Source organism: Pseudorca crassidens, chromosome 4 (genome assembly GCF_039906515.1).
Source record: "Pseudorca crassidens isolate mPseCra1 chromosome 4, mPseCra1.hap1, whole genome shotgun sequence".
Taxonomy (NCBI): Eukaryota; Metazoa; Chordata; class Mammalia; order Artiodactyla; family Delphinidae; genus Pseudorca; species Pseudorca crassidens.
In genome coordinates, this window is record NC_090299.1 from 63,155,234 (window position 1) to 63,172,436 (window position 17,203).

The window sequence follows — 17,203 nt, forward strand, 5'->3', positions numbered from 1 at the left end:
ATCATTACAATAAGTCTAATTAACATCTGTAACACCATAATAACATTTGTAACACCATACATAGTTACAAATTTTTTTCTTGTGATGAGAACTTTTAAGATCTTCACTTGTAGCCGCTTTCAAATATGCTGGACAGTATTATTAACTATAGTTACCATGCTGTATGTTACACCCCCATGACTTATTTTATAACTAGAAATTTGTACCTTTTGACCCCCTTCACTCATTTCACCCACACCTCTACCCCTGCCTCTGGCAACCACCAAATCTCTTCTCTGTATCTATGAGCTTGTTTTTTTGGTTTTGGTCTTGCTTTTGTTTTAGATTCCATATATAAGTGAGATCATGTAGTATTTGTCTTTATCTGTCTGACTTACTTCACTTAGCATAATGTCTTCAAGGTCTACCCATGTTGTCACAAATGGCAAGATTTTTTTTATGGCTAAATAATAGTCCATTGTTTATATACCACATTTTCTTTATTCATTCGCTATCCATGGACCCTTAGGTTAGTTCCATATTTTGACTATTGTAAACAGCTGAAATAAACACATATTCTTTTAAAATTAGTGGAGTTTTTTTTCTTCAAATAAATACCCAGGTATGAAATTGCTGGATCATATGGTAGTTCTCTTTTTAATTTTTTGAAAAAACTCCCTGCTGTTTTTCATAGTGGCTGTACCAATTTACATTTCCAACAACAGTGCACAAGGGCTCCTTTACCTCCACATCCTTGCCAACAATTGTGATTTCCTGTCTTTTTGATGACGGCCGTTCTAACAGGTGTGAGGTGGTATCTCGTTGTGGTTTTGACTGCATTTCCCCGATGATTAGTGATGCTGAGCCCGTCGACTTGTTGAGACTCTGAATCCTAGCGTTGTGGCTATGGGATGCTGAGATGGTGACACCCAGTTCTGAGGAGAGAGATATTGAACCCACCACGCTATGGAGCTCAGCATGGCTTCTCACCTCAAGATGAGTGGATTTGGGATTCTTGGGGGAAAGCACCCTTAGCATGAACATTAGCACCATCAAGAAGGCACTTTGTTCAGCGAGGTCAATAGTGCAAGACGCCTTCAAGGACCTTGCCAGGCCCCAGTCTAGCTACCTGAGATAGCTGGAGTGGAGTAGACTGTGGTGGTACCAGATGGTGAGAGCGGCTGACAGTGTGGGATATGAGCACACACAAGGCTCCTTGGGACCAAGAATACGGGGTCATTGACGTTGATGAGCCTTCTTTGTAGCCGCAGGCAGTGAAGACTGGAAGCACTTGGGTTACACACCAAATCATGCTAATTGCTCTTATGCAACAAGATCCCTCCATCTGCGAACAGGGTCTAGCAGGAACAGTAGTTAGTTTCCAAGCTCTTGGGAGGCAGCCTAGCAGAAAAGATATGAAAGCAGGCTCTGTAATCAGACCACCTTGAATTTCTGTCATTTACTAGCCATGAAACCTTAACTTTTTGGTACCTTGGGTACTTTGTCTATTATATGAGAATAATAATAAAATTGAATTCACAGGTCTATGAGAATTAACAGGTAAAGTTCATAACAGCCTTAGAACAGTGACAGGCACATATAAACCCCAAGGGTCAGGTTTGTATTGTTACACAGTAGGCCAGGATACTTCAAACAGCATCATGGAGACTGATTCACCTCTTTTCTAGAAATAAAAGAACCAGGAGGAGGTTGAGGGCTGATGGGTCTCTGGATCTCCTCAGGGCTAGTGAGTCTAGGAATTAAAAGAAGACATTGGTCCTAATGACAATGAGAGCTAACCTGGTAGAGATTCTTCCAGCATATGTCTCTGGTCTGTTTTTTTCCCAGGACCAAAGGTACTGTTTCCAGGAAGCCAAACTCTTCAGGGCCTTAGGACTAGAGAGTTCCTGGGCACAACTAAGGCTGTAACTTCCTCCATGGGGAGAACGTAAGTTAATAATGTGGTACCTTCACCCATCGTGACATAAAATAAGAGATGCCTCTTCTTTCAGTTTTTTATGAAAACCATAGGAGGAACTTCCTATAACCTTAATATCATGGTACTAGAATTTGCCTGTTCCAAACGTTCAGATCCATCAGTCTTAGCGCTGAATTTCACCACATCTCCATTAGCACTCGAGACAAAAACTGTCCTGCTGCCAGTGACTTACTTTGAAACTGAAATAAGTCATTGTGCCACCAAGAAATAAGAAGCAATGTATGTTCTGGCTGCATAAGCCACGATATTCTCCTTCTCAGAGCTGCCTCTAGGGTGTGCAGGGCGGCAGGAAAATTCTTTTTGCAGAGCTCCTATTTTTTATACTTATTATATAAATAACCGGATTTTAAAATGTTTCACAAGGTACAGACCTATGTGAAGTATACTGGCTTTTTCATGGAGATGGATAGAGAAGAGTTACTTGTCCATTGTCCATCGTGCATCGGAAGATTCTTTGTAGGGTCCAAGCACCACCTCGCCCTGTTCAAATCCAGGAACCATCTCTTCAGGCATTTTATTGTCCAATGTACTGTTCCTGGTTCATCTCCACCAAAAAAACCCCCAAAACGTAGCAATGCTGTAATTAACCACACAAACCACATGGCTCTTCGGAACCTGTTTCCATTAAACAGTATAGACCTTCTTCCTCTGCAGTTCCCTGATAGCCTGTCTGTAATGATGGTTTTATTATTACTCATGTCACTGCATCTGTCCACGATGCCTTACAGTGACTCAAAGCTGGGTGCTGTGCCTCACTGATGCAAGTCTTCCCCAGAGTATGTAGGAAAACATAAACTAATATTTGTTTTCTGGTCCTGTTTAGTCTGACATTCAGAATTTTATGGTGGAAACATAGAATAAGGCATATTCCAGTCGTGTCTTCTCTTGGACTCTTGAGGTGGTGATCACTGCCTCCCTAGAATGGGAGCTCTTTCAGTGTTGACTGAAAACACACCATCGCCAGTGGGGAGGGTAGTGAGGGGTCCATGCAAGAAGAGAGAGGCTCAGTTCCACTCCCACAACATATGTCCTTCCCTTATGAACATGGCTTACGACAGGGAGAGCATGATGTCGCTATGTCAATGGGAGGTGAGAGAGCACATTGACCGGAAAGCCCATTGGTGTTCAGTCTTGAAAGCCATCCTCCAAGGTCTACCTAATACATGGCACAGAACTGCAGCAATGGTGGTTATCACCGGGATGCTGGGGACTGGGGGATGAAGCGGGCAGCATCTGCTATCACACCTGCCACAGGTACTGAAGACAGGAGGTGGCACCACAATCAAATCACAGATGGACACAGGCCTACACGGCTGGCTCAAGCCCAAGGGTTGGTGGTAGACTGTTGGTAGCCCAGACCCCCGCCGTCATCTTGTGGTCGATATGAGAGTCACCCCAAATCAGCACGTGTGCACCATTCTGGTGGCCCAATCTTGGGTGACCCCACGCTGTTTCAGCCAGCAGAAGTGATCTTCTTGCCAGACTGTCTGCCTCAAATGGAGGCCCACCCACCAGTCTCTGAGAGGACCCCGCAGGTGCGAGATCCAGAGCTCCGTAGGATACCTGGTTGGCCTCATGTGCGAGGCAGAGGGTCAGGAAGTACCTTGAAGGGTCATGTGAAGACCAGGATCCATGTGGGTCTGGATGTGGGCTAGGGACATCCTGCTTGGAGGACACTGTCAGGCCTGGCCATACCAGGGCTTAAGAATGTCCCCGTCATTACAGACATGCTACCAGGGAACTACAGAAGCAAGAAGACCTATCAGAAAATTCAAGGAAGTCTCTCCCAAGACCTGGGGGTGGGGGAGAGGGGAAGGGGTCTGAGGAGTGGGCCATGGCAGAGGCTTTATTGGCTCAGGACTTCCCCTTCTCCTCTTGAAAAGCTGATACAGCAACAAGAAGAGGGGCACTGATGGGGGTTGTGGGGGGACCATAAAACCCATTTGTGGTGATTCATATAATCTGCAGACTCTGAAATTCAAGGGCTGTCCACAGCAAGCCCCTGAGATGAAGCGGATCCCAGCAGGAGGAAGTAAAGAGAAGAGCCAAAGGTGGGGGGCAGAGGGAGAAGACCCAGGGACGGCTGGTCCCAGAAAGTGTAAGCAAAATATACTTATTGAAGGTGAAGAAGGCTCCCTGCTGAGTAAATCTATGTGCCTGATGTACAACAAGGGCTGACACTGAAGTGGGTGGCCTTGGCTGCCCTGCTGGACCCGAGAAGAGCAGAGGCGGCCAATCAACAAAGTGTCTACAGACAAACTATATTTCCTTTGGGAAATCCTTGGAGAGTAGCCATGTGCCAAGCACTGTCCTGGGCAGAGGTGGAAACAACATCTGTGAGCAAAATAGACAAAATCTCTGCTCTAAAGGAGTTTGCATTCTAGTGGGGGAAGTTGGAATAAGCCAAATAAATAGAAAAATGATAATGGAGGGCTGAGATCAGTACCAGCTTCACACAGGTGAAAAACGGAGCTAAGAGACCATGGGAAGTTTCCCCAGCAGAGTACCAGTGGGGAAGTTGTCCTCACAACCTCCAGGGGAAACCGGGATCCCAATTATTCTTCATCCTTTATACAAAGAACACGTTCTGGCTTGTGGACAAAGGGTGGCTAATCTGAGAAGCTGCCTCCGGTCATAAGTTACTGAGAGAACAAGATCGTTGTTTTAGGAATGTGAATCAGGTTGCACATGCAGGACGCCCTGGTGAGTAGGGACAGACTGCAGATAGAATCTAGATCTCAAATAATTGTGGGGAAGATTTAGGGGTTGTCCAGCTGCTAAAATTAGAAGTCGCTGAGAACTAAGCCTAATGTATTATTTTTTTAAATTATAATAAAATGTCTATTTAAAAAACTGTATTACTAAACTGAAGACTGGAATAACTGCCATGAATAACCCAGTCCTGACAACTTTAGGGCTGATGTTATCCTCTTTGTTCCAAGTTAATTCATCTGTAAAGGTAAGAGTCTCACGCTAATTCATGCAAGATCGACAGAGTCTTCATACAGTGTCTGTCTGACTCTTTCCGAAGCCGTGAATCACACTGATATCAGCAGCCCGGCTGCTGGGAGCCTGGGAGGAGAGGTGTTCTCCTAATCCTCTGCCATCTCTCCACTGAGGTTCCCTCGGGCTTCCCCTTCTACCAGACAGACCAAGGCTCACCAGGAAGGAAGAAGAGAGACACTCAGCCTCAGGGCTGCTGAACTCGAGCTCTTCAGAGCAGACTGGCCATTGACCAAATGGAAGTACAACCTGGCTTCTAGATTGACACCAGCCTTCTCCCTACACTCTCAGGCTGACCTTCTTGGGTCCACTTTTTTTAATGGCTACTAGTGTGAGGAATTCGTACGACCACAAACTATAAGGAAATACAGTAGATGCAGAGCCCAATTTTAGCCTGCTTAGGAGATTGGTTTTATTAGCTTGAATGAGCTGAAATAGATATTTTTGTAAGTCAAGAACAACCAAATATTGGCAAGTTCACCTGATTCAAGCTGTACTCAGGAATCCGTCAATTCTGGGTTCTCAGTCTTCTCTTCCTTTCACCTATTCCTGCTCTTCCTCTTCAGCTTCTCAGAATTTGCCTTCAAATTCCACTCTCTATCCTGAAGCCAGTTGAGTTCCTACTAAGTTCCTCTAGCTAACCCAATGTCCATTCCATAAACATTCACTGAGCATCTTTCTGAACCATGGACTGAGCAAACTGCCGTTGATACAAGGGCAGAGGGAAGTCTGTCCTCACCTTTGAGGAGCTCATAGAAGAGTAAGAAAGGGATGTTTTTTAAAGATATAACATCAGTTTGGTGATGAAAATATGTCCCAAGTGTTGTAGAGAATAGAGGAACATCATGCTTGGGGGAAGAAATGAGGAAAGTTTCAAAGAAGAGTCGACATTTGGATTGCACCTGAAGGATATGTAAGATTTCCTAAACGAACTAACTCAGGAAAGGTATCACAGGCAGACATGATGCCAAGTTCTAGAGTCTGGGGGCATGAAAGGAGATGAGTGTTCTGGGAAAGGGCCAATAATTTGAAAGGGTTCAATGATGGGTTGCAAGGGTGCAAGAGGTGATTGGTGTCAGATCTTAAAGGCATTTCCTTCCTTTATCACGTGGGTGAGCCAATAGGGAAAGAACATGCTTGTTCTTGATGTTTGTTTTTGAAATATAACTTCGCAAAATTCAAGAGAGCTTGTTTTCTTTCAATGAACTGTGAGGCTAGAAGGGACGATCAAACAAAATGAGTAGGATGTGTAGGCTTTTAACATTATCTTTATTGTTTTCTCTGCTTGCAAAAGAAGTATAGATTCATTCTAAGCAACTCCAACATTACAGAAATATACAACATAGAAACCAAATGCTCCCTGTAACCCAAACTTCCAGACCCTAACCACTGTTACCACACCAATGTACAGGTATATATTCCTTTAGACTCCTATTTCAATGTATAAACCAAAATCTAACTTTCTCCATACCAGAAAATATAGAGCTACCTCATTTTTTAATGCCTGTGTAATATTCTATTACATTAATGTACTATAATTTGTTAGATCAATCCTTATTTTGTGGACATTTGAGCTGTTTTTAATTTTTCATGATTACAAACAATGCCAGGATGAATACCTTCTTGACATAAACCTTTGCAAATTGCATTTCTATAGGATACATTCTTAGAGCTCCTTCAAGGAACTGACATGAAGGAATGATAGTTTTTCATTTTAATAGATATTGCCAAATTGCCATGATAAAGGTTGTGTCAATTTATATCCTAACAGTATATTCAGGTCCCGATTTCCCTAGGGGTGGGTGGGACTCTATAGGGAGTCTGTTCTTATCAGAGAGATTGCAGAACCTCGAGACTCTTCATTCAGTTCTGTGAATGTCTGCAGTTCACACATCTCTCTGGTTTCTAATAAATTAACACGAATAGCAGCTCGAAGGTTTGCCCAAAAAAGGCCACACTTACGCCTATCCTTGGGCCATTCCAAGTATGCTTTCTTTTCCATGAGAGTTTTCAGCTTAGGATACCTGGTAGGAATACAGTAGAGCGGAATGGGTTCCAGTAGGATAAGCATTATGTAATCAGAATTTTCACGGAAGAGATTGTGGTGGGCAAAGTAGGGTTCATAATGACACCACTCCGTCTGGACAAAGTTGGGAGACAAAACAAAGATGCACTTGTAACTTTTCTCAATGCAGTTTATGGTATCTTCAGTAATGCTCTTGCCAGGGTCAGAGTTTCCCTCATGAAGGCAAATGAGGACAGAACTATCTTCTTTCTCTATATTGGGAATCAATTCATACTTCACCCAGGCAGAATCATGTTCACTGTATGAAATAAACACATGGAATTGGATATTTCTCTTGAGCTGTTCTTGGCTGGTCTTCCTAACCCTGTGCCATGTCTGTGTCCATTGACCTAGCATCCTGAGATACCAGGGCAGATCAAAGTGGAGGCAGCAGAAGGCCACAGCCGTCCCCAGAACTAGCATGATAACCACAATGGTGACAATCAACAAAGCTGCGTTGCAAGATATTTCAGGAAGACGAACATCCTTTAACGGAGTCCCCTTTAGATTCAAAGGGTATTCACAGATGTATGAATCTGACCACCCAACCATCATGCCCTCTGAGTATTTTTCAAGCTGAATAAAATCTCTTAATTCACAAGTACATCGGAATGGATTTCTTCCTACATTTAGAGTCTTAACTTCCTGGCAGCTCTGGAAAAACTCCAGAGATGGGCTGAGAATTAAGTTCATTTCAACGTTCAGAACTGAGAGTCTTCTGAAATGACTGCACCCAGGAAGATCAGTTAGAAAATTAAATGCAAGATTTAACTCTCGCAAGGATGTCAGGTGAATAACGCCTTTAGGGACAGTTTGAATTTTGTTATTATTCAAGTCAAGTATTTGAATATTTCTGGGCAAGCACCTGAAAACAGAATCAGCAAATTTGTTGGACGACAAGTTCATGGTGATCAAGGTTTCTGGCCACAAGCAATTTTCATCATTTTCATGTTGTAACAGATTTTCGCTCAGATCTAAGTGCCTCAAGGATGTGTTGCCGGCAAAGCAACTCACCAAGGAAAGTGTCTCCAATTTATTGTCCTTCAAAATGAGAGTTTTCAAATGAGGCAGTTGGATAGATGTTTTAAACACGTCATCTGTTAAGATATTGTTAGCAAAATTTAAATATTGGAATCTTGTAGGATAGATAGGGAACAGCATGTGAGGCATTTGCGCATCTGATATCGTCAGGTTTTCTATATCCATTTTGGTAAAAAGCAAGTAGACTCTCTCCTGTGGGATATTAAAAATTCTGAAATGTACATTCTCCAATTTTATAGTTCTCATTACAGTATTCGAGTAGTCAAATGAATTGTGGTCAAGATAAACCTTACCTCCGAAAGTCACATGTTGAATCTGGAAGTATTCTACTGACGTATGCCAAACAAATTGGAAGATAAGCAGAAGATCATCCCAGAGTAAATCAACTTTATTAAGTAACAGAATGGATGTCTTGGCATTCTCTAAAATAAGATTTTGCTGAGTTTCGTAACTTGCAAATTGGCTTTTGCCATCTATATTCGTAATTTCTAATATTTTTGAAGTCTTCATTCCATCACGCAAAAGAACCCAGAAATTTGTGTTCATTGGCAAAACAATGTGAAGTTTTGTTGTGTTTAAGATGGGCAGGCTACCTTCTTCATAATGAGAAAGAGTTCTCAATCCTAAGAAGACAGTATTTAGATGCAAGTGAGCAATTTTCTGGAAATCTGATTTTTGTATTTTTGCCCCACTCAAACCTAGGATTTCCAGGTGTGACATGTTGCCAGTCTCCTCGCAGGTAGGCACGGTGTCAAAGTCATTGAAGGACAGATCTAAATGTCTGAGACCTGCCAGCGAGAACCAAGTTACACTCTTCAGTCTGTTTTAAGACACACCTAAATAGCTTAACTCCTTGTTGAATTCAAAGGTCTTGATATCCAGCTCTTGGATTCTGTTATGGCATAGAATCAAAACTTTCAGTTTAGAGAGGGAATGAAAATCTGAACGCTGGAGTTGAAAAAGGAGGTTGTAGGACAAATCCAGTACGGTTGTGGTTGGGGTCAAGTCTTCAGGAACCTTTCTTAAAGACGCGTTTGAGCAGTTGGTGGTCAATTCTGTTTCTTCTGGCAGCTTTGAAGCCCCACTATGCACTGACGTAACAATACTACAAAATACGTAAATGCTTCTGATCTGTTTCATTGTAATTCTGAGGATTTTATCACTGATTCACCTCAGATGACTTTTTTCACACATCACCTCATATGAATGAGGAAGATGAGTTCAAATCCTGGAAAGACAACATATAATGTTAAGTGGTTATGTGATTTGTTAAACCCTGTAGGATTTTTTTTTTTTAATGCCAACATCTGACTGTATTCACCAAGAATCTGGATTAGGGTTCCAACCCATTTATTGAGTCTTTGACTTGATCTCAGAACTTGGCTTATAGATTTCCAAGCCAGGTACTGTGTCACACCCCCATCACTGAGGCAAGTCAGGATTCCCAGAAGGGAGATAGATATATAATAGCTGGCAGAAGTTCCTCTCACCCAGTTCAAATTAGGAACTGCGTTGCTAGGTCATATTCAACACCCCCCTGCCACATCCTCTTTTGATAGCCCGAAAGCTTTAAGAAAATGAAAAGAAATTTTTAAAAATGAAGATTTTTTTAGAGCAGTTTAAGATTCACAGCAACATTGAAAGGAAGGTACAGAGATTTTCCATATCCCTCCTGCCTCCACACATGCACAGTCTCCCCCATTATCAACACACACACTGGAGTGGTGCATTTGTTACAACGGATGGACCTACATTGACTCCTCATAATCATGCAAAGTCCATAGTTTATGCTATCATTCACTCTTGGTGTTGTACATTCTAAGGGTTTGGATACATTATGGATACATGATGACGTGTATTCATCATTATGGTATCATACAGAGTATTTTCATTTCCCTAAAAATCCTCTATGCCAATTCATCCTCCGCCCACCCCACAACCGCTGGCAACCACGTGTCTTTTTTTTTTTTTTTAATGAATTTATTTATTTATTTTTGGCTGTGTTGGGTCTTCGTTTCTGTGCGAGGGCTTTCTCTAGTTGTGGCAAGCGGGGGCCACTCTTCATCGTGGTGCGCGGGCCTCTCACTGTCGCCGCCTCTCTTGTTGCGGAGCACAGGCTTCAGACGCGCAGGCTCAGTAGTTGTGGCTCACGGGCCCAGTTGCTCCGCGGCATGTGGGATCTTCCCGGACCAGGGCTCGAACCCGTGTCCGCTGCATTGGCAGGCAGACTCTCAACCACTGCGCCACCAGGGAAGCCCGACCACTTGTCTTTTTATTGTCTCCATTGTTTTGCCTTTTCTAGAATGACATATAGTTGGAATCATACAGTATGTTCCTTTTTCAGATTGGCTCCTTTCTCATAGTAATATGCACTTAGGTTTCTTCCATGTCTTTGCATGGCTTGATCGTTCATTTCTTTTTAGCACTGAATAATATTTCATTGTCTGGATGTACCCCAGTTTATCCATTCACCTACTGAAGGACATCTTGGTTGCTTCCAAGTTTTAGCAATTATGAATAAAGCTGCTATAAATATCTGTGTACAGGTTTTTGTGTGGACATAAGTTCTCAGTGAAAGTAATTCTTCATCACTGAATGCTGTGGGCCCCTGAATTAATGCCATGAAGTTTTTCTTCAACTTTGTATTTGTGAACATAGAGAGTCTCTTGAGTGAATATCTGACTTTCAATAACACTTAGCCACGTGTATAGAAAGTCCAAAACACGGAAATAAACATGATGGTTCCTGTCCTTGTGCCTCCATATGTCTTTAGGTTGGTGGCAAAAGCAATCTGGATCACTGCCAAATAGGGATAATGATAGAAACAATTTCCATTTCTTGAAGCGTTTTGAGGTGCTAAGAGATATACTAAACACTTCACGTATATTATCTCACTTATCCATCACAAAACTCTGGGAGAGAAGTACTATTACCCACATTTTATAGATGAAGAAACTCATGGATGCAGAATTCTGAGGATTTTGAGAGAAGAACCAGGCTTCAAGTGTTTGATTAGACACAGAACAGAGGTGGTTGGAGAACTAAGAATTTCATATTATTATTCAAGATATTTATTGAGTACCTACTCTGCCAGGCACTTTTTCTAGCCACTGAGGATATAACAGTGAATAGAACAGATAGAATTTCTCTTCTGACTCAGCTTATATTCTAGTAAGGGGTAAGAAAGGAGAGACTATACACAAAATAATAAATTTATCTGTTAGGTGGTGATCAGGGCTAGAAAGAAAGTAACTAAATGAGGGGACCTGAGGGTGACTGGGGAGTGATATTTTGTACAGAATGGTCTAAAAAGGCCTCACAGGACCTTCATGCAAAGATCTAAGGGGAGTGAGGAAGTGAGCCACTCGTTGTCTGGGGATAGAGTATTCTGGAGAGAGAGAGCAGGTACAAGTTCAGAGACCTGATGGCGGGGGGACATGTTTGGAAAATGTGAGGAATGACTTGTGGAATTGGGGGAGGTGGATTCAAGACGTCAGACCTTGTAAGGATTGGGGATTTTCCTCTGACTGAAATAAGAAACCAGTACAGGACGTAGAGTAGAGGAGTGGCAGATTCTGACGTACATCTTAATGAGTCCTCTGCTTGTCTGTTGGAAATGACTGGAAGGGCACAAACCTGGCAGGGAAGAGCTCCGGGACACTATGGAATAATTCATGCAAGAAAGAAGGTTGAGAGGGAGGTGGTGAGAAGTGGTTAGATTCTACTATTAAATTAGTAAATTCTTCGACTTTACGTCCTCCTACACCAGGAACTCTGAAAACACAAGGGAAGGTAACTAGCAGTGGTGAGAGTTTTCCTGCTTCTACGTGCATGTGTTTAATACTCATGGACCCTCAGTCTCCCTCAGACTGGTCACTCCCATAGACAAGCAGGAGGAACAAGAGACAAACTCACGGTGTAGTGAGACTTCTCTGTACTGTTCATGCTGTCCCGTTGTTCTGAGAAGCTGTGTGCGTGTGTGTGTGTGTGTGTGTGTGTGTGTTGTGAGTGTGTGTATGCACCCATGCAGGGATGGTGGGGAGAAAAACTGGCAGAGCTAACACAAAAGGATTCCTGGAATATTACCTGCTCTCATCTGGATTTTTCTTTCTCTAGAACCTGTCTGGTTTTATTGTTGTGGTTGTTCTTGTTGAAGTGAAGGAATTCTAGAAAACATATTGATATTTCCTAAGATAACTTACAAATGAAAATACTTTATAAAATTGTTTCATAGAAAATAGGAAAAGGGAAACAGAAATGTCATGTCAAGCATCCTGTGACGTGAGTGTGAAAAGAGAATGTTTATTTTTGATACTCCTTGTCCACTGTGCCCTCAGTGGAAGAGGACCATGAAAGGCACTGGTTGGGGGTGGGGCTGAGGAGGGGCGGGCCCAGAACTGACCTTTCACTTTTCCACTGAGATAGTCCCTCCATGTTTGTTTCCTCCAGTCCATCCCATGCAGCCCTTTCTTGGTCATCTCCTTTTTCTGTAACATTTAATATACCATCCAATGATCAAAATAAGAACAAATACCAACATAAAAAAAAAGTCTCGGGCTTCCCTGGTGGAGCAGTGGTTGAGAGTCCGCCTGCCGATGCAGGGGACGCGGGTTCGTGCCCCGGTCCGGGAAGATCCCACATGCCGCGGAGCGGCTGGGCCCGTGAACCATGGCCGCTGAGCCTGCGCGTCCGGAGCCTGTGCTCCGCAAGGGGAGAGGCCACAGCAGTGAGAGGCCCGCGTACCGGGAAAAAAAAAAAAAAGAGTCTCTGTGATATAACTTTATGTCCATGGTTATTTTCCAGATTTTAGGAATCGAGCAAAATAAATTAGTTGCCAATACCATAATTTTAATCCATATATTCAGCATGTCTAGTAGCATCTCCACGCCATATTGACTCTCATGCAAATGAGGCAGTGGCCACCTGATATCTTTTTGGATAACAACTACCATTGACTGACTTTCTGTAGATTGATTCCTACAACCACCACCTTGTAAGGTAGGTGCTATCACTGTTCAGCCTTTACAGGTAGACAAGGTGGCTCTCAGAGAGGCCCTGTAACTGCCTCACAGTCACAACTTAACCCATGGTGAGTGCAGAGCCTGGGCTCTTAGCCACTCTGCTATCTTGTCTCTCTAGGGTGAGTCAAGATAAATCTGTTTTCAAAATACACTATAATACATTAATCAATGAAATTATAGCTCACTACATCATACTGAGTCTTTAACGTTTCCTTATACACAGTTCAAGGAACCCAGTGAATAAGTCTGCAAGTGCCACCCAGCTTAGGTTTTAGGTCAGTTACTTACAAGGATTGACATGGATTGAGCCGTTATGTAGAGCACTGTCTTGTTGAAGCCACTGTATTTTGGGGTCGCTTGTTATAGCACCCTGCCTATGTCCTACCTAATGTACTATTGCACTTAGAATGAAATCCAAACTCCCAATACTGGATTGTAACGTCTCCCAGGAGCTGGTCTTGCTTCCTTCTGGGATCTCGTTTCACATAACTCTTCTCCTGACCCTCTGCACTCCAATCATACTGCCCCTCTCTTTGGTCCTTGGCCACATCATGCTTGCCCCAACTTCAGGGCCTTTACCCTAGCTTTTCCCTCAGCTTGGGATGCTCTTCTCTCATCCTTCCTTGGCTGGATCATTCTTACCATTTAGGTCTTGGCTTAAAGTTTATCTCCTCTAAGGAACCTGATTTGACCACCTAATCTAAAGAGGCCATTTTGGGCTTCCCTGGTGGTGCAGTGGTTAAGAATCCACCTGCTGGTTCAGGGGACACAGGTTCGAGCCCTGGTCCGGGAAGATCCCACATGCTGCGGAGCAACTAAGCCCGTACGCCACAGCTACTGAGCCTGTGCTCTAGAGCCCGCGAGCCACAACTACTGAAGCCTGCGCACCTAGAGCCAGTGTTCTGCAATAAGAGAAGACACCGCAATGAGAAGCCTGCGCACCACAACGAAGAGTAGCCCCCGCTCGCCGCAACTAGAGAAAGCCCGCGTGCAGCAACGAAGACCCGACGCAGCCAAAAATAAATAAACAAAATAAATAATTTTTTTAAATGGGAAAAAAAGGCCGTTTAGATGAACTTGGTGTTCATTCCCTTCATCCTATTTTATTTCTCTACAAAATAGAGCACTTACCACTATCTGAAACTTTTGTTCATTTATTTGTTTGTTGATTACTTCCCCACCGCTCACACCCATGAGAGAAGGGGTCCGACAATCTGGCTCATCTCTATTCCCAGCACAGAGAATAGTGCCTGGTACATCGCATGTGCTCAGTAAATACATTAATGTATATATGAGTAAATGAATTATCTCACTTTTTATTCCTTAGCACAATGCAGTACATAATATGCTCTCAAAAATATGTATCGGATGAATTAATTGGAGTTATGAATTCCTGTTATGATGCAGTGCATGATAATCAGAGAATGAGTTTAGTGATAGGAATTGATCACTAAGGCATAGAAGAGATAATGTATATAAACCACTTGGTATCACACCTAGCATATCACAAATGGTAGCAGTTATCAGGGCTAAAACTAGGGTGATTTCAGGCACATATTTTAAGAGGCACCAAGAAACTCAGTAATCAAGATAAATAATATTTTAATAAAATATTTTAAAATTAATATAAAATCCATAATGAACAAAATATCAAATTTTTTCATAAAGACAGGGTTAGTATTACTGATTTTTCCTCTTGTCTCAGGTTCCAGTGTGGCTTGGTAGGACATTGGCAGTTATAGTCATTAAGAAGATGAGGTGTTTTTAACATTATTATCTCACAGAGTACTTCAGTTCATAGCGACTTACTTTAAGTTGCTCCTATGTCTAGGAGCTATGGCCCTTGAAAAATACTATGTCTAGGAGCTATAGCAACCCAGTTGCTTTATCTGGAATCCCCTGAGTTAAGATGTCATAGCTTTCATGTTTTACCCATGTTTTACTCTTCTCTCTGCCCAATACCACAACCTCATCTGAAACTTATTCTAAAGAAGTGAGAGGAACTAACTCTTTCTGAACTTCTCTTAATACAATAAAATAAAAAGGTCCTCTCTCTCAGGCAATGCATATAAATTATGGCATTTCATTTAAACATTTTTAAAAGTAGGACAAACTTTTGATGAAAGATGCAGTCAATAAATATGTTACTATCATAGTCATGCTACTGTTACTGGGTGCTGAAAGCAGGTGAAAAACAGAATGACTTTCTTTAACAGTTTATGATTTAAAAGTCCAAGTCAAAAGACACCATGAAATGATTATTGGTGGCTTGCCAAAGAATACTTAAACATCTAATTTCTCTTTTCCCAATGATGCAAAAACAAAAAATGGAGAAGGGGTTAAAAACCCATCGAATGTTGAATAATCTTTACAACATAAGAGTAAGAAAGACTGACATTTTATGAGCGTTTCCTGTTTGCCTGGCACGGAGCTAAATGCTTTCCATACATTCATTATCTTGTTCAATCCTCTCAACAACCCAACAAAATGTTGGATACTTTTATCCCCAATTTACAAATGGAGGAGCTAAAACTCAGAGGTTAAGTAACTTGCCCAAGGCGAGCCAGTGAATAAGCGGTAGAGCATGAATTTGAACCCAGACCTATTTGGTTCCTTCGGAACCCAAATGGAAGGCATTTCAGACTCTGAAATGAAAGAGCTTAGGGTGTGATTTACCGAGGCTAATTCCGTTGCCGGGACTAGTTGCCACTGTGGCCTCTTCCTCTCTTCCCACCTTATGTGCCTCTCTCCGAAGCTATTTATACTCTGCTAGGTGTCATAAATTTCCGGAAACCCAAACCCTCAAGCACTTGCAAGACAATTCCTCAGATCAATAGTGATCAATAGTAAGCCCAAGGTCACTCACTAATCATTAATATTTAGATTAGTATAGGCAAAATAATAAATACTGAAAATCTGAACAAATCTACTTTCCTCCCATTTTCTTTAGAAAAGACTATGCAGCCCTTATTTCATTTTCATGAGTGTTAACAGCAAACAAAACTAAAGAGTTCTTACCCTCAGGCTTGCAGCGTCTCCGTCAGAGCTGCAGGTGTGGATTATTCATAGACAGGACTAGAATTGGCTGGAGCAGTGATTGAATCAAGCTTTTCTGTGAAGCGTACGCTCCTTTGCCCTCTACTGCATACTGGTGGCATTACATGTTGCGTGAGTTCATACAATCTTAGATCACTTTTTAAAGAATTGCAGTAAAATACACGTAATGTAAAATTAACCATTTTAAGTGCACAGTTCAGTGGCATTAAGTACATTCACATAGTTGTTCACCCATCAGCATCACCCATCTCCAGAACCTTTTCATCGTCCCTCCCTGAAACTCTATATCCATTAAGCAGTAACTCCCATTTCTCCCTCTCTTCAGTCCCTGGTAACCACTATTCTCCTTTCTGTCTCTATAAATTTGCCTACTCTCGGTACCTCAAATAAGTGGAATCACACAATATTTGTCCTTTTGTGACCGGCTTTTTTCATTTAGCATAATGTGTTCAAGGTTCTTCCATGTGGTAGTATGTACACAGTTTCCTTCCTTCCCTTCTTAAGGCTGAATAATGTTCTGTTATATGTATATAGCACATTTTGTTTATCCATTCATCCATCAGTGGATATTTGGGTTGTTTTCACCTTTTGACCATTGTGAATAATGTTTCTATGGACATGGACGTGTACAAATATCTGTTCAAGTCCCTGCTTTCAGTTCTCTTGGGTAGATACCTAGAAGTGGAATTGCTGGATCATATAGCAATTCTACGTTTAAATTTTTGCAGAACTGCCATACTGTTTCCCGCAGCATCTTAGAGCACTTTGATGCTGCTTTACTTCAAGGTTCGAATCAGTCATGCCGCCCATCAAATTGGGTGGGAAGGCCAAGTGATAATAAGAAGAAATAGGAATGGTGGCGCCAAAGTTTCAGCAATCTGACTGGAAGAGAGTGGGAAGGGGTTAATTAGAGGCTTGTCTTGAAACGAAGTGGTAAAACAAGCATGACATTTTTTAATGTAGACTGCAGAGAACAGATCAATTTTTTCAAAGCAACACTTTTTGAGGTTTTATTTATACTTGACTTTAGGTTCAGAT

General features: G+C 42.1%; 1 protein-coding gene across 1 annotated transcript; it reads right to left on the minus strand.

The window, feature by feature from the left end:
- Nucleotides 1-6,216: 6,216 nt before the first annotated feature.
- TLR10 (toll like receptor 10) lies at nucleotides 6,217-16,423 on the minus strand. Its single transcript, XM_067735724.1, is given in 2 exon segments — nucleotides 6,217-9,315; nucleotides 16,127-16,423. A coding segment is annotated over 1 exon segment (2,436 nt). The 5' UTR covers nucleotides 9,228-9,315; nucleotides 16,127-16,423; the 3' UTR covers nucleotides 6,217-6,791.
- Nucleotides 16,424-17,203: the final 780 nt, after the last annotated feature.